Below are 18371 nucleotides of genomic sequence, written 5' to 3' on the forward strand. Positions count from 1 at the left end.
TTTTTTTTTTTTTTGGATACAGAGTCTTAGTCACCCAGGCTGGAGTGCTGGAGTGCAATGGTGCAGTCTTGGCTCAGTGCAACCTCTGCCTGTCGGGTTCAAGCTTTTCTTGTGCCTCAGCTTCCCTAGTAGCTGGGATTACAGGTGTGTGCCACCACACCTGGCTAATTTTTTTGTATTTTTAGTAGAGATGGGGTTTTGCCGTGTTGGCCAGGCTGGTTTCGAACTCCTGGCCTTAAGTGATCTGCCACCTCAGCCTCCCCAAAATGCTGGGATTACAGGCGTGAGCCACTGTGCCCAGCCTGTTATGTGTAATTTTATCGTACTTTAATTTTGTTTGTTTTGTTTTGTTTGAGACAGGGTCTCACTCTGACATGCAGGCTGGACTGCAGTGGCATGGTCACAGCTTGCTACATCCTCGCCCTCCTGGACTCAAGCAATCCTCTTGCCCCAGCCTCCCAAATAGCTGAGAGCAGAGGTTCTTGCAACCACAACCAGCTAATTTAAAAAAAAATTTTTTGTACAGACGAGCTCTCACTATTCTGCCCAGGCGTGTCTTGAACTCCTGAGCTCAAGTGATCCTCCTGCCTGGGCCTCCCGAGGTGCTGCTGTTATAAGCATGAGCTGCTGTACCCAGCCTTGTTATACTTTTAAATACCAAATTAGACATCCTTGTAGTTTTTACTTAATGGCAAAACATTTTTATTCTCTTGCCTCAGAGTAAATTTGAGTATCACAGGGCTTGAAATCTGACTGTGAAGTTACTTACTACTGTATGGCTGATGGCTAGAAATGCTGTAAGCTGGCTCACTTGAGACAGCCAAGGTTCTTCTTTGTGAGTGCCATTGACCTAGACCCTCATGCCATAGCACAGACACAGGCAAATCTTTTATATTGCATTGCCAAGTTTGTGTGAATGGCAAGAAAAAAGTTGATATTTGATGTAACTGAGGGTACTGGTTTTTTCTCAAGTTGGGCCGGGTGTGGTGGCTCATGCCTGTAATCCCAACACTTTGGGAGGCCGAGGCGGGTGGGTCATCTGAGGTCGAGAGTTCGAGACCAGCCTGACCAACATGGAGAAACCTCATCTCTACTAAAAATACAAAATTAGCCTGGTGTGGTGGCGCATACCTGTAATCCCAGCTACTCAGGAGGCTGAGGCAGGAGAATCACTTTTACCCGGGAGATGGATGTTGCAGTGAGCCGAGATCGTACCATTGCATTCCAGCCTGGATAGCAAGAGTAAAACTCCGTCTCAAAAAAAAAAAAAAAGAAAAGGGCCTGCTTTTCCTCATTATAGTCAGTGGTAGGTTATGGTCAGCCAAAAACCATTCTCTTGTTGTAATCAAGGGTTTGTAGGTTTTTGCATTTTCCAGGTTTCCTGTTTTTGAGGGTTTGTCTGTGGTTCCATAGTTCTTTTGCTTATTCATTCATTCAGAAATATTTACCGAATGCCTATCATGTAGGCATTCTTCTAGGTGTCAGGGCATATAACAGTGAGCAGAACGAAATGTCAACACGCATAGAGCAAATATTCTAGTAGACAGTTAAAAAATAGATAATGTATCAGTAAGAGTCCAATCAGAATGTCAGAAACTACCTTTGATGTAGAGGGAATTGGTCTCACATGTGTTAGAAGGGCTGGGAAAACAAAAGGTAATAGGAGAGGGGTTGGGAGAACAAATAGGAAAAAAGGGAGCACCCAGAAATAATAATTGTTAGTACCCCTGCTACTGCATTGTTGAAAATGCTGTAAAAGTTTGTTCTGAATCAGCAGAAAAGGCGCTCCCTCAACCAGGCTGGAACTACCACCAGTGTTGTTGCTAGAAACCTGGAGCAGGAAGGAGCTGCTTCTCCCCTCTGTCTTCCAGTCACTCACCATGAATACCTGCTATTGGCAAGGCCCATCTGGATGGCAGATGCCAAAGCAGCCTGGAAAGTGGAGTTTGCTGACTTCCACCCCCTACAGTATATAGCAGAGCACAGAAAAGTGGAAAGGAGACCGAAAAGAAAAAGGAGGCTGGGCGCAGTGGCTAACGCCTGTAATCCCAACAATTTGGGAGGCCAAGGTGGGCAGATCACCTGAGGCCAGGAGTTCGAGACCAGCCTGGTCCAACGTGGTGAAACCCTGTCTCTACTAAAAATACAAAAATCAGCTGGGCGTGGTGGTGGATGCCTGTAATCCCAGCTACTTGGGAGGCTGAGGCAGGTGAATCGCGTGAATCTGGGAGTTAGACGTTGCAGTGAGCCAAGATCGTGCCACTGCACTCCAGCCTGGGCAACAGAGTGAGACTCTGTCTCAAAAAAAAGAAAAGAAAAAGGAAAATAATGTGGCCAAATACACTGCTAATTACTATGAAGAAGAATACACAAGAGTAGGAGGAAAAACAATAAAGACAGGGGTGACGGGAGCTACTCTAGTTAGAGAGTCGTAAGAAGAAGCCACTTGGCAGAAGGAACATTTGAGCAGAGACTTAAGAGAAGTGAAGGTGTAAGTGACATGAAAGCATTCTAGGCAGAGGAAACAGCAAATGCTGAGGACCTGAGACAGGCAGAGTACAGCAAGGACACCATGGTTGCAGCTCAGCCAGCAGGGTAGAGTGGTGGGAGATAAGGACTGGTGGCTGAGGAGCCCTGGGACTTTGTAGCCCATGATAAGGACTTTATGGGAGAGCAGGGAGAAAAGTAGAAACAAGGAGATGAGGAAGGAGTCTTATCACAGTGGCTTGAATAATGCGTTAATCTTTACAGTGTGCAAGAGCAATGTAAAATGTAGGGGCAGTAAAAGATAAACAAAAACTAAGGGGAAAATATTCTAAAAATTCTCCAGAAAAATTCTGGAGTGAAGAGCATGTGTGGAGCATGCATGTATGTCTATGCTAACTTCATCTACAGAGAAACAAACAGTTTCATCTAAGGATTAACTAAGTATGTACTTGGTTTTTACTTCCTTCCTCCCCTAACCGCACCGTCTTGAACTTGCAAATTTACTTTTAAGGAACCTTGGTTAGACTGGAAATAAAACTTTATTCTGTGTCTACTATTGCAAGGCACAGTATTAGACACTGTGAAAAAATAAAACAGATGTAAAATATGCATCCTGCTCTGAAGACATTCTTAGTCATGGACAGAGGCATGGAAAGTTCAATTAGGATATAAGAATTGTTATAAAGTAGTAAATTAATGGTACATACAAGTGCTGAGGGTTCCAGGAAAGAGAAAAACGTGAAGTAGAGGTTGTCTTCAAAGTTTTTTTAGAAAAGGAAGTTCAGCCATATTTTAAAGGATCAGCAAGATTTTAAATGTACTAATCTTTCAGCTTCAAGACATAAGGACTTGGCACAGAGCACTTAGCACAGAACCTGGTGCATAGTAGGTACTCAGTCATTTGTTGAGTGAATTAAATTTGTACTTATTTGATATTAAACCAAGTTGAGAGGAAAGTAAGTTGGAAATAATGTCTTTCTTTATTCAACTTGTCTGCTGGCCATTTTGCTACGTTTCTGAGACTTTCCGTTAAAAGATGAACAGAAAGACAGTCAGTTGAAATCATCTGCTTTTCCTGAAGATGTCAAGTTTGGTATCCAGAGTATCCCATGGAAATTTCAATATTTAATATCACTGAATAAGCCTTTGGTCAAAAGTGGTGATATATAATAATGGAATTATTAGCCTATTATTCTGAGAATTAAACACATTGATATCATCACCTTTCTAAATATCAGTAGAAGTTTGGATGTTTACTAATATAAAAATCATCTTGAAAGATTTCTTCCTTTTCTTTTTTTCTCCCAGGAGGAAGAAGCAGTACTTTTTTGTCTCATAGCATTAGTAACCAAGCTAACGTTCACCAGTCTGTCATTAGCTCCTGGCTCAGCAATGATCCTGCAAAAGACCGAATTGAAATCACAAGCTTGCTTCCCAGTAGGTCTCTGTCTGTGAACAGTTTGGATGTTTTAGGTCCTTGTCTTGTTTGTGGAACCGACGCAGAAGCAATTTATGTTACTAGACATCTTTTTTCATAGAAGTACTGTAATTATAAGATTTCAGATAGAACATACAATTAGCCCTTTGAAATCCAACTTCTGTGCAAAATTTTATTATCAGAAAATACAAGATTTGCAGGGGAAACATCAGTAAACTACCATTAATGTCAATGCCCAGTTTTGGCTTTTGTTAGCCTGACACTCCCACACAGTTGTAGGATCCGGTAGATGACTGATGGCAAAATATTGTGAACATGTGGAAGAAAATCAGTGGGATTCTGGTGCTGATGAGTAGGTTACCTTCAGAGTATTATTGACAGCTCATGGAACTAGTTCTTTATTTTTGATGCTGTGGGAATTAACACATCAGTGGTGGTTATGGGAACCACCAACAGGTTCCTACAGTTTTTATCAGTAGTATGTGGAGTATATGCCTTCCTAGTGGCAGTTGCCAATGTTAACGATTATTCTTTTTATTGTAAGTATTTCCTGTGATCCTTCCACACTTTATTTCCTTAATAATAAACTTTTTCAGAAAGAATTGAGTAGAGCAAAAATGACAAAGATGTATAGCTGTGTTTGATTTTTTTTCTTTCCTTTTTTTTTTTTTTTTTTGAGGCAGAGTCTTGCTCTGCTGCAGTGCAATGGTGCGATTTCGGCTCACTGCAACCTCCGCCTCCTTCCAGGTTCAAGCGATTCTCCTGCCTCAGCCTCCTGAGTAACTGGAACTACAGGGGTGCACCACCATGCCCAGCTAATTTTTGTATTTTTAATAGAGACAGAGTTTCATCATGTTGGCCAGGATGGTCTCGATCTCTTGACCTCATCATGATCCACCCGCCTCGACCTCCCAAAGTGCTGGGATTACAGGTGTGAGCCATTGTGCCCGTGCTGAAATTTTTTTAAGGTGAAAATGTTTTGACAAGTTCCTTTTTCAGAATAGGTTTTTGAGCAGAACTCTTTCAGCTCCTTAGACCCAACTTTATTTTTGTTGAAAAGGAAAAGATACAACATTTTTCCTAAGGAATTTAGCTTTTGTTTAGCTTCACAGCATAGTTGAAAGTTGCCAGACTGAACATTGTGCAATAAAGTAGAATTCTATATTGATAAGGGAACTGATTTCCAAACTAAAATTTGATAGATAAAAGTATTATTAATCAAATGATGATATGATCAGAGTAAAGAATTTTGCCATTTTAAGTCTTTTGTTTTAGCCACCTGTAGTCTTACCAACCATCTTTATCCTTGTCTGCAGGGATAATAATAACCTAATGTAGTGTTTTAAGATAATTTAATGATACTATCTTTCCAAAGTTTGTTAGATTTTAAATGTATTATTGAGCTGAGACCTTAATGACAAATCACTGCTATAAGACAATTGAAGTGTTCATTTACTTTGTAATTCCAATAATCATAGTTACGGAATTATGGTAAGGTTTTGCTTTTCTGTCCTATAAATATATATATTTTTTGAGACGGGGTTTCGCTCTTGTTGCTGAGGCTGGAGTGAAATGGCACGATCTCAGCTCACTGCAACCTCCGTCTCTTAGGTTCAAGCAGTTCTCCTGCCTCAGCCTTCCAAGTAGCTGGGATTACAGGCATGTGCTGCCACACCCTGATAATTTTGTATTTTTAGTAGAGACGGGGGTTTCTCCATGTTGGTCAGGCTGGTCTTAGAACTCCTGACCATGGGTGATCAGCCCGCCTTGGCCTCCAAAGTGATGGGATTACACGTGGGAGCCAATTTTTTTAATTTTTATTTTTTGTAGAGAAGAGGTCTTGTTATGTTGTCCAGGCTGGTCTTGAACTCCTGACCATGGGTAATCAGCCCGCCTTGGCCTCCAAAAGTGCTGGGATTACAGGCATGAGCCCCACTGCGCCCTACCTATTTGCAATTCTTTTAATGCCACTTTACCTCAGGGGTTTTGGATTTTTGATCTGTCTATAGTAGTATTGCTGGGACTAATGTTTTAAAGAATTTTTGTTACTACTAAATAATTACGGAAAAAGCAAAGTCAAAAGAAAATTTTAAGTACTTAGAATTTCAAGCACACAGTATTCTTTTCATATCCGTTTCTATCCATCAATGTATATAATTTTTTAATAAAATGAAATATACATACTATCTTTGTGGATGCACATTCCCTAGCAGTAAACACATTTTTTTCTATTATCGTTTTGAACTGCTACATAATATTCTAAGGTATAGGTGTGTGTACCATAATTTATTTCAGTTGGTTGCCTATTATTGATTATTTCATGTTTCCAGCTTCTCACTATTATGATTAGTGCTATAATGCCTATTTGATTTAATTTGCATTTCTTTTAAAACTTGGCTTTTATTCTTGGTGGTTTTTTATTTTTTATTTTTTTTTATTTTTAGACGGAGTCTCGCTCTGTAACCAGACTGGAGTGCAGTGGTGTGGTCTCAACTCACTACAACCTCCACCTCCCGGGTTCGAGCGATTCTCCTGCCTCAGCCTCCCGAGTAGCTGGGATTACAGGCATGCGCCACAACACCCGGCTAATTTTTTGTATTTTTAGTAGAGAGGGGGTTTCACTATGTTAGCCAGCCTGGTCTCGAACTCCTTACCTCAGGTGATCCACCCACCTCAGCCTCCCAAAGTGCTGGGATTACAGGCATGAGCCACTGTGCCAGCCAAATCATTTGATTTCTTTCTTAATACTTTCTGTCCCCTGGCATCATGCTGTCCTGTCCTAGGTTTATATAAATGTTAACCTGTAATTCCTTTTATTTTGTGGCTTTGTATTTTGCATGTAATGATTGCATTTGGAATGTAATTATTTAATGTGTCTGAAGTTTTTTTCTTTTTATTATGGATAATTCCAAACATATGAAAAGGATGGTTTTATTAACCTGTGTACTCATTGCCCAGCTTCATCAATTAACAACACACAGCCAGTCTTACCTCTGCTGCTGTTCATTCCCCACCCCTGCTCTGGATCACTGTAAAGCAAATTCCAGATGTCATTTCAATCATAATTCTTCACTGTACATCTCTGAAGGATGAGATACACACACACACTTTTTTTGGTGGGGGGTTGGTAGGGGAGACAGAGTCTTGCTCTGTGACCCAGGCCGAAGTGCAGTGGCATGATCACAGCTTACTGCAGCCTCAACCTCCCAAGCTCAAGCAATCCTCTCACCTCAGCATCCTAAGTAGCTGGGACTACAAGTGTGTGCCACCACATCCAGCTAATTTTTTTAACTTTTTTGTAGAGATAGGGTCTCACTATATTGCCCAGGCTGGTCTTGAACTCCTAGCCTCAAGCAATCCTCCTGCCTTGGTTTTCCAAAGTGCTTGGATTACAGACCTGAACCACCGTGCCTGGCCTCTTGTCAATCTTAATATCACAAAAGTAGACAAGTAGATATTTTGTGCTTCGTGATGTAATATAAAAGGAGTAAATAACACCACCTATGAAATACTCTTGCCCAGAAGAAACTACTTGTCTTTTATTTTGTGGCATTCCAGGAGTAAGTAAAAACCATACACTTATTCAGCTCAGAGTAGGTTTTTTCCTAGCACTGAAAAGTAAACCAGATAATTTGGATAATTGCTGTTACCCTAAATATCATTTCAAGGACTGTTTTCAGCCTAGCTGTCCTTCCCCATCTCCTAGCAACAAAACTGAACCTGATTTACCTGTCTTTACAGACACTACAGGAGACGAAAGAACATGTTAAATGACAACATATTGTCCTGTAGTTGCACTATTAAGACCACATCATGTTGTCCTGTCCACCATGCCCAGCTAATTTTGTATTTTTAGTAGAGATGGGTTTCTCCATGTTGGTCAGGCTGGTCTCGAACTCTCGACCTCAGATGATCCGCCTGCCTTGGCCTCCCAAAGTGCTAGGATTACAGGCGCGAGCCGCTGAGTATTTGTAACCATAAGAGAAAGTATATTTTAACAGCGTTACATTTCATGCCAGTTGACAAGTTCTGCCAATTTTAATACGAAACTAAGCTTTATGTAATATAATACTATAATTTATGAATTTGTTCATTGTCACTGCCTTTATTCATGAAACCATCAAATAGAGTGTCTTTCAAGGGTTGCAGGATCTTAGAGGTAGAAAGTACCTTGGTGATAATCTCCAGCCTAAATTTCATCATCCCTTCTACGGTATTCCCAACAAAGTATCATCAAACCTATACTTAAAAACATATGGTGGCCAGGCACCGTGGCTCACACTTGTAATGCTAGCACTTTGGGAGGCAGAGGTGGGTGGAGCACCTGAGGTCAGGAGTTCGAGATCAGCCTGGCCAACATGGCAAAACCCCGTCTCTACTAAAAATGGGAAAAAAAAATTAACCGAGTGTGGTGGCAGGCATCTATAATCCCAGCTACTCGGGAGGCTGAGGCCGGAGAATTGCTTGAACCCGGGAGGCAGAAGTTGCAGTGACCCAAGATCGTGCACTTCACTCCAGCCTGGGCAAAAGAGCAAAACTCCGTCTCAAAAAATATACATACATATGGTGATAAAGTTTCCCATTTTCCAATGCAGCTTCACATTTGAACAACTCTAATTGATACAGCTTTATGGCAGGGTTTTAGCGTGTGAGTGGGATCCAAAACACTCAATCCTGTAAAAGGGTACAGTCCTGTTGTACATTAACACACTGATGATGTGAGCCTATGAGATGAGCCAATTACCAATTATGTTATATTCGAATCTGCTTTGTGTTGGGATACTTTAATGTAGGGTTTCAGTAAATAAATGAATTTTCATATACTGAACTGAAATTTGCTTTCATCTGTCTTATCTCAGGAGCCACACACACAAAATTCCTCTCATCACATATTCAAATATTCAAAATTGATTATAGTCTCTCCAGTGAAGGTTTCCTTCTCACTCTTTCTTGCCATTTTTGGCTAAATCCTTCTTATCCTTCAAGACTCCTTCTAGTTGTCATTTTCTCCAGACAGCTTTTACTGGCCTCCAGCAATCCGGACTAAATTGCACTCTGCTTCAAAGGCCCACTGTGCAGAACTTAAATTGTGCGCAAAGCAGTGTGTTAAGAAGCCTGTCTCCCCCTACTGGGCCACAAGATCAAGAACAGGGCCCATGTCTTAGTGTAACAGTGTTTAACAGTGTCTGAACCATAGTAAGCAATGAGTCAGTTTATTGACCTAGTTTTCACAATCTTGTTTTCCCTTTAAAAATTACTCCTCTTTGTCAAAGGCCTTTTTTTTTTTTTTTTTTTTTGAGACTTAAGTCTCGCTCTGTCGCCCAGGCAGGAGCGCAATGCAATGATCTCAGCTCACTGCAACCTCCGCCTCCCAGGTTCAAGCAATTCTCCTGTCTCAGCCTCCCGAGTAGCAGGGATTATAGGTGTGCGCCCAGCTAATTTTTTGTATTTTTAGTAGAGATGGGGTAGAGACGGGGTTTCACCATGTTGGCCAGGCTGGTCTTGAACTCCTGACCTCAAGTGAACCACCCTCCTCAGCCTCCCGAAGTGCTGGGATTATAGGCGTGAGCCACTGTGCTCGGCCAGAGGCCATCTTTTAAGTGTGACTTCTAAGATAAACACTTTTTCATACATTGTCTGCCTTGCTGATTATGACAGAAACCTTGCCATCCTGTTAATAGGAATGATATTCCTTTGTAATGCTGTCTCAGCTTCTGAAGTGTTCACATGTGATACTCCTAAGCCACACTTCCTATATTTGGGAGTTAATACAAATGGTTTCTAATCCTTAATATGGGCCTATCTTTCTTGTTCTAAGAAAAATTTCATTTCAGTATAGGAAAGGAATAACAATTTTCTTTGAATCTTTTGTAGAAGCTATTATTTTCTACATAATTAGCCCAGCATGCTCTCTCCACTTTCATCCCATTGATTAGGAAAGATGTTTGAGACAGGATTTCACTCTGTCACCCAGGCTGGAGTGCAGTGGTGTGATCCCTGGCTCACTGCAGCCTCGACCTGGGCCCAAGCAATCCTCCCACCTCAGTCTCCCAATCTGAGACTGCAGGCATGTACCACCAAGCCTGACTAATTTTCGCAATTTTTATTGAGATGGGGTTTCACTATATTGCCCAGGCTGGTCTTAAACTCCTGGGCTAAAGCAATCTGCTTGTCTTGGCCTCCCAAAGTGCTAGGATTACAGACAAGACCCACCATGCCCAGCCAGAAAGATGTTAAATGAAATGAAGGTCTTAGGCCCACTGCTGGAGTCTTCTCAATTATCAATGAAACATGAATCTTTGCTATTTGGCTACAGTTACTGAAATATTTATAACAACCTAATTACTGATGTTTCATTCCATTTATCTTATTTACAAGGTTATTGTGAGAAAATGTGCTATAGTTATCATACTATCAAAAATTTGGCATAATTGAAAAATTCCTGGTCCTTTGTGAATAGTACTTCTATTTAATTGTATTATGGAAACATCCTTTTAATAATCCACTCTAGACTCTTGTCCAAGAAGCATACTAAATTCAACAGTATATAGTTTATATCGAGCCTTTAGTTAAGCTTATGGTATCAATAGTATCTAGCTCAGACTAACAGAAGGTCTGGCCAGGTACAGTGCCTCATGCCTGTAATCCCAGCACTTTGGGAGGCCAAGGGGGGTGGATCACCTGAGGTCAGGTGTTGAAGACCAACATGGCGAAACCCCGTCTCTACTAAAAACACAAAAATTAGCCTGGCGTGGTGACAGGCACCTGTAGTCCCAGCTACTCGGGAGGCTGAGGCAGGAGAATTGCTTGAACCCAGGAGGCGGAGGTTGCAGTGAGCTGAGATCGTGCCACTGCACTCTAGCCTGGCAATAGAGCAAGACTCCATCTCAAAAAAAAAAAAGAAAAAATTGGGCCGGGCACAGTGGCTCACACCTGTAATCCCAGCACTTTGGGAGGCCGAGGCAGGCGGATCACCTGAGGTCAGTAGTTCAAGGCCAGCGTGACCAACACCAACACGGTGAAACCCCATCTCTACTTAAAAAAAAAAAAAAAAAATAGAATATTAGCCAGGCATATTGGCGCATGCCTGTAATCCCAGCTACTCTGGAGGCTGAGGCAGGAGAATCGCTTGAACCTGGGAGGCAGAGGTTGCGATGAGCGGAGATCGTTCCATTGCACTCCAGCCTGGGAAACCAGCGAAACTGTTTCCAAAAAAAAATGAAGGTCTGAACAGTAGTCGTGCTCTTGTTTTACAGATATGAAGCTTGGGGAGACCCAATATATGATATGCAACTATTTTATTTGAACCCTTATTGGTATCATTCTGACCTACCATTAATGTTAAACGGCAACATAAAACAATTAACAGCGAGGTCCTGGGCCACAGTCATCTTAGCATTGAGCCAGTTCCCAACATTTCCCTACATTCAATGTGTACAAAAAGGGCAGAAAACTCCAGGGGGTGCAGGAGAAGTAGAATGACTGGAAGCTGGCTGATCAGATAATGTTAATTTAAAATAAGGTTCAGCTGGGCAAGGTGGCTCATGCCAGTAATCCCAGCACTTTGGGAGGCTGAGCCAGAAGGATTGCTTGAGCTTGGGAGGCGGAGGTTGCAGTGAGTGAACCATTGCATTCTAGCCTGGGTGGCAGCATGACTCAAAACTAAATTAAATTTAAATTTAATTAAAATATTTTTTAAAATGTTGTAGCTGCAAAAAAATCAGAAGAGTTTTTACCCCTCTATAGGGGTAGAATAAACTTTAAAAAATCTTAGCCAGAGAGGTCCTAGAATCCATGATACACCAGTAGCAAGGCATACATCTAGCACCCAGATTTGGTTTCTTATACTATATTCCAATAAAAGGAACCAGGGAGCCTTGGGGGAATGGTGATCCCTGAACCGGGGCAAGAAATATACAAGATAACTTGGAGAACTGGGTGTGGTGGCTCATGCTTGTAATCCTGCACTTTGGGAGGCCAAAGCGGGCGGATCACTTGAGCTCAGGAGTTCGAGGCCAGCCTGGGCGACATAGGGAGAGCTGGTCTTTACAAAAAATACAAAAATTAGGCATGCCGGGCATGGTGGCTCACGCCTGTAATCCCAGCACTTTGGGAGGCTGAGGCGGGCAGATCATCTGAGGTCGGGAGTTCAAGACCAGCCTGACCAACATGGAGAAACCCCTTCTCTACTAAAACTACAAAATTAGCTGGGCATGGTGGTGCATGCCTGTAATCCCAGCTACTCAGGAACGCTGAGGAAGGAGAATTGTTTGAACCCAGCAGGCGGAGGTTGTGGTGAGCCGAGATGGCACTGCTGCACTCCAGCCTGGGCAACAAGAACAAAACTTGGTCTCAAAAAAAAAAAAAAAAAAAAAATTAGTCAGTCGTGATGGCCCGCGCCTGTAATCCCAAGCTACTCGGATGCTGAGGCAGGAGGATCACCTGAGTCCTGGGGGTTGAAGCTGCAGTGAGCCATAATTATATCACTGCACTTCAACTTGGGTGACAGAGTGAGACCCCATCTAAAAAAAAAAAAAGAGATTTTGGAGCATCTTGTACTGCCTGAAAATATGAAAGTTCTTTTTTTTTTTTTTAAAGGTGAGGTCTTGCTTTGTCACCCAGGCTGAAGTGCAGTGGCTAGATCTCGGCTCACTGCAGCGTTGGCCTCCTGGGCTCAGGTGATCTTTCTGCCTCAGCCTCCTGAGTAGCTGGGACTACAGTTGTGTACCACCACACCTGGCTGATTTATAGAGATGAGGTCTTGCTATGTTACCCAGGCTGGTCTCGAACTCTTGGGTTTAAGTGATTCTCCTGTCTCAGCCTCCAGAAGTGCTGGGATTAAAGGGGTGAGCCACCAAACTGGGCAGAAAGTTCTTTAGAACACACACACACACGCGACAAGCCAACTGAAAGAGCTCCAGTGGCCAAAACTGAAACAACTTGAGCAACAAAATAAATACCCAAAGCATAAAATAGATATCCATGAGGCCATACAGACATAAAGGGTTTTTCTTTTGTTTATTTGTTTACTTATTTTTATGTAAGATGGACCCTTGCTTTGTCACCCAGACTGGAGTGCAGTGGTACAATCTCAGCTCACTGCAACCTCCACCTCCTGAGTTCAAGCGATTCTCCTGCCTCAGTCTCCCAAGTAGCTGGGACTACAGGCATGCGCCCACCACGGCCGATTTTTTGTATTTTTAGTAGAGACAAGATTTCACCATGTTGGCCAGGCTGGTCTCGAGCTCCTGACTTAGTGATCCACCCACCTCGGTCTCCCAAAGTGCTAGGATTATAGGTGTGAACTACCATGCCCGGCCAATAAATGTTTGAATAAATAAATGAAGGAGAAGGGATAAATCTGCAGAATTTCAAATAATGTATTTGAATTCTCCACTTTATTTATTTATTTATTTGAGACAGAGTCAAGATGATGGAGCACAACTCCCCATTCCTTAAGAGTGGGTGGCACATAGTCTGATGTCTTACCCTAAGATTGCATGAATTTCTGGAAGGGTTTATGTTCTCAGGGCCACACTGGTCTCCAGACTTCTTCCATGTACATTGCCCCCTCCTTCCTTTCTAAGGTCACCCAAGCATGAAATCAGACTCTACATCTATTGCTAAAAACAAAAAAGCCCCATTTCCATGAAGCACTGAAGAGTTGAGTAGGCTGAAACTGGACCAAGATCTTCCATCACAATGATATAAAAACCTGCAAATGCGATGGCAGGTATCGCCATTCCCACACACACATCCAGCACCCACAGTAAGTATTTCCCCAACCATCAGCACTCTCCGCACCTGCAGTCCCCGCTGCTTTTCATCTCGTCGGTTTGTTCTCTTGCTGATCATTGCACCTCTCCTTTCCCTGCTCTTTCATCTCTCGCCCTACTTCACAGGAGTAAGACTCCTAGTCCTACACAGAGCAATTTACTCAGCTCCCTGAATTATCTAGGAATTTCCCCAGAGACGAGAGTTTGTGGAGATACTTTCCTTTAGGTTTAGAGAACATTGAATACCATTGGTTGATGACAGAGGTGACAGGATTCTGGGGGCAGTCTGTTCTTCCAGATGCAGAATCTTTTTGGATAGGGCAAGTAGACCTGTGGACATATTAGATTCCTATAATTCATATAATTTTAGGGCTGAAAACGTTTTCATGGGTCACCCTTCCGTTGAAGAAAGTAAGCTCTTTAGTGACCCACCTTGGGTCACATTGTCTACCTTCTACAAACTCTGTGCTTGTAGAAAATAGGCTTTCAACCAAATATTCTTGGAACATAATCTTTTTTTTTTTTAATTTGAGACGGAGTCTCGCTCTGTCGCTCAGGCTGGAGTGCAGTGGCGCGATTTCGGCTCACTGCAAGCTCCACCTCCTGGGTTCACGCCATTCTCCTGCCTCAGCCTCCCAAGTAGTTGGGACTACAGGCGCCCGCCACCACGCCCGGCTAATTTTTTTATTTTTAGTAGAGACGGGGTTTCACCGTGTTAGCCAGGATGGTCTCGATCTGCTGACCTTGTGATCCGCCCGCCTTGGCCTCCCAAAGTGCTGGGATTACAGGCGTGAGCCACCGCGCCCGGCCGGAACATATTTTACCAGGTTTTCACATTTGGATTTCTGGATACAGTAAGTAGCCAGTTACTACTTTAACGTCAGAAAAAGATGTCTTTAATTTTTTTATAGTCTGTAGTAGAAAACTTACGAAAGAAGGTACTTAAAAACGCCAGCTGTATATTTCCTAGAGGAAAAACTGGCAAAGGCGCTCTTCACAAAGGGTAGACGGTACTTTATACATCAAACCCAACGATCCGGTCTCACACTTTACATTCAGTTTAACCATAAGTAAAACCTCTTGTCACACTGTCACCGTTACTCCAATTATGGCAATAACGACCTCCTTCTACGAATGCGGTTGACAGATAAGATCTCTAAACTGCTGCTAATCAATCGGTCCTGGCTCAAGAATTTCTTATCTGCCTGATTCAGAAAATACAGATGCTGGAAGCTCACAGGCTTGTTCGGGGAAAGAACGCTAAGCAAGAATAAAATTTTATTTCAAAGCGCCAAAAATCTCGAATTCTGAGGTCCCACAGCAAGGTTTCCCAGAGCGACTCACAGTTGTTCCCTTGTGAGAACGTAGCTCCGTGAAATGCGCATCCCTACTCGGTCCAGAGAAATAGATCAATGGGAAAAAGGATTGAATCAACAGGAGAGAGCCTTAACCCACGGCCGCGGGCGAGTCGTCTGGGCAGGGGCAGGCGGGAGCAACGTGGGGCGACGCTCACGAACGATCAGAGCGGCGGGCGACGCAACGAGGCCCGGAGGCCGCTGGCTGTGCGCTCCCTCGCAGCAGCCGGGCGGGCAGAAGCCCCCAGTCCTCGGCCCCCGCGCAAGCGACGCCGGGAAATGCCCACATCCGGGAAACCTGCAGCGGAGTGCGGCGGCGGCGACACTGAGTGGAAGGCAAAATGGCGGCGGCGGCAGTGTCCTGGTGTTAAGGGGAGAGCCAGGTCCTCGCGACCCCCGCGACGGGTCGCGCTGGCCCGCGGCAGCCGGCCCGCTCCTCTCCCCGCTCTGCCCCACCAGGGATACTTGGGGTTGCTGGGACGGGCTCCGGCCGCCTCGGCGTCCGCCCTCAGGCCCGTGGCTGCTGTCCAGGAGCTCTGCTCTCCCCTCCAGGTAGGTCCCGGGCCGGCGTAGCGGGTGCTCTCCTCCCTTACTCGAGTTGGCGGGGCGGTGGCCGCCGGGGCCCACGCCCATCCCCGCTGGCGAGGGTCCAGAGGTTGCTGTGGACTGGCGGGCAGAGCCGGCCCGCTCCGGGCCTGACTTGGCTGGTTGCATTGACCCGAGCTGAGCCCTGCCCTGGGGAAGCGAGGGTTGGCCGCGCCCGGTGCTGCAGGAAGAGCCCCAGGCTTTTCGGCCTCGAAGGTGCAGGTTTGGCTGGGTAGAGCCTGTCTTGCTGGCTGCCTTGCGCCGACGGTCTCCCACCCGACCCCCAACACGCTAGTCGGCGGTGTCCAGGAGGGAAGGAACGGGAAAGGTGGTTCTGAAGGAAAATTGCAGTAAAAGGGCTACAGTTCTTTGAATCCTAGAGGGCCGTGATCCTGGGTATACCTTGGAGAAATCCTTGGAGTCTCTTCTGTCTAGTTCAGTGTGGTTTTAGGTTACTGTTCTTAGTTGAAAGTGGTGGGAAAGATGGAGAAGTCTTTATGGAGTAGCAGTGTGTATATAAATACAGCAAATGAAAGAACGACAATTAAGGGAACAGTGACTCTCAGATGACTTGATTTATCACTGTTCTGACTTCTCTGTCAATTTCTAAGGGAACAAAATTTAATGTTTGCCAACTCATATGTTAATACGACTTTTAAAACATGTATTAAATCTAGTGAACAATAAGTATAATCTCATGCACAGAAGTATATTGTATAACTCCAGTTTTGGAAATGGATTTGAATGTTAGCGATCATGAAACTTGTCAGACCTTTATGAATTATTTATTGAAGGCTAAAATTTTTTATCAAATTTCCTCCATGAGGAAGAAAAGCTAGGACATTATAATTGGAATGAATGTTCTCTGCTACGAAAACGAAGCTTATCTCTGACGGTAAAGTAGGGTAGTTGATTCCCTGAGGCAGTGGAGGAATTTGATTGAACAGTGAAAGAAGTAGCACTGTGTTAGTCCAGTTGGCTGCTACTGCAAGAAACTAGATCATGGTCCATGCTTGGAATGGTGCATTCTGTGCCTAAATATTGACTAAATATGCCTTGCTGCTCATCAAAAAATACTTCTACTACATTTTTAATGTATAATATCTGGCTTTCATTGTATGGGTCGTTTTTATTTTTGTTTTGTTTTATTGCAAGTCCTTGTTGTTCTGTATAAATAGTTTTTGGAACGGTTCTAACCCTGGTTGTTTAGTTATTTTAGATGTTTTATTTATATTAATGGGAGATTGTTATACATCACAAAAGTTATTTAGTCATTGAATAACATTTTCGCCAAGTAGAAACAGCAATCATTTTTCAGCATGAAGATACAGTGTTGCTTTCACTTTTGATCTGACAATTATTAGAAAGTGAACTGAAGAAAATATCAGTATGCAGTTTCCTTTAAAGATGGGAACTCACTATCTTGCCTGTGCTGGATTCCAACTCCTGGGCTCCAGCAATCCTCCACCACAGCCTCTCAAGTAGCTGGGACTACAGGTGCACTACTGCACCCAGCCAGGGTACTTTTCTGATAAACTTAATTCAACCCAAGTTAACACTTTGAAATCTTACGTAATGGTACCATTTTTTTCCCCTAAGTTGGACAAACTAATCAGTGATACTTGTTTGTTGATGTTTGTATTTTTGATGAGGGTCTGAACTTTTAAAAAAAAAAAAATGGCGATTTGTCATACCCAGGCAGTTTGATTCCAAAGCTCTTACTTTAACCATGAGGTTAAAAGTCATTGAAAGTTATGGAGTAGGTAGGTGACATGATCAGAATTGCTTATTAAGATGAATCTGGCCCCATTGTAGTGTGGGTTAAAAAGGTGAACAGTTTTGCTTTGAATAATTATTTTAAAAATTCTCTTTGCCTAGTAATAATTTGAATTTTCACATGTCATAGCAGCAAAGATTATTGAGATTTAGTAATGCCAGTATTAACCATACCTTGTTGTGGGGATTATAAAATTAGTATAACTTTCTAGAAGGCAGTCTGACAATAAATATTAGAATTTTAAATATGTATTCTCTTTGATCCAGCAATTCCACTTCTGGGAATTTATTTTAAGGAAAATGCTCAGCAATGTGTGCACAAGAATTTTTATTGCAGCAATTTTTTTTTTTGTTCACAATTTTTGTTATATGCAAGGAATAGGCTATATATATTATATATATGTTCATTTTATTAAACTATGAAGCATAATAAAATGAACATCCATGAACTTACCACCTGTCCTCAGAACTAGAATATTACCAGTATAATTGAAGTTATCAGTTTGCAGTATTATTTTACATTAGCAAAGAAATGAGGAACAACCTAAATGTCCATCAGTCAGGGATTTATAAATAATAGTACATCTGGCCAGACGTGGTGGCTCACGCCTGTAACCAGCACTTTGGGAGGCCAAGGTGGGCGGATTACCTGAGGTCTTGAGTTCGAGACCAGCCTGGCCAACATGGTGAAACCCCATCTCTACTAAAAATACAGAAATTAGCTGGGTATGGTGGCACACGCCTGTAGTCCCAGCTACTTGTAAGGCTGAGGCAGGAGAATCACTTGAACCCGGGAGACGGAGGTTGCAGTGAGCCGAGATGGCACCACTGCACTCTAGCCTGCGACAGAGTGAGGCTCCTTCTCAAAAAAATAAATAAATAAAATAAAAATAGTACATATACATGATGAAGTTCAATATCAAGGTATTTATTTATTTATTTATTTATTTATTT

General features: G+C 42.9%; 2 protein-coding genes, 1 long non-coding RNA gene and 1 pseudogene across 4 annotated transcripts in view; 3 read left to right on the plus strand and 1 right to left on the minus strand.

Moving 5' to 3' along the window:
• Positions 1–4230, plus strand: part of NUP43 (nucleoporin 43kDa) — a 26096-nt gene extending 21866 nt beyond the window's left edge. The window contains exon 8 of the mRNA XM_011965650.1: positions 3796–4230. Coding sequence (XP_011821040.1) covers positions 3796–4025 — 230 coding nt within the window. The 3' untranslated portion in view covers positions 4026–4230. The remainder of the gene's footprint in view (positions 1–3795) is intronic.
• Positions 4231–5023: 793 nt separating this feature from the next.
• Positions 5024–8759, plus strand: LOC105528770. The gene is made up of 2 exons (XR_001004404.1): positions 5024–5327; positions 8371–8759. It is a non-coding gene; the product is annotated as an uncharacterized LOC105528770 (long non-coding RNA).
• A 5815-nt stretch (positions 8760–14574) lies between these two features.
• On the minus strand, positions 14575–15834 carry LOC105528771 (annotated as a pseudogene). The gene has a single exon (XR_001004405.1). The product of XR_001004405.1 is annotated as an uncharacterized LOC105528771 (transcript).
• LATS1 (large tumor suppressor kinase 1) overlaps positions 15342–18371 on the plus strand; it is a 60781-nt gene continuing 57751 nt past the window's right edge. The window contains exon 1 of the mRNA XM_011965664.1: positions 15342–15608. The gene's annotated coding sequence lies outside the window, so the exon portion shown is untranslated. The remainder of the gene's footprint in view (positions 15609–18371) is intronic.

Source organism: Mandrillus leucophaeus, unplaced genomic scaffold, assembly GCF_000951045.1.
Source record: "Mandrillus leucophaeus isolate KB7577 unplaced genomic scaffold, Mleu.le_1.0 Scaffold731, whole genome shotgun sequence".
Classification (NCBI taxonomy): domain Eukaryota; kingdom Metazoa; phylum Chordata; class Mammalia; order Primates; family Cercopithecidae; genus Mandrillus; species Mandrillus leucophaeus.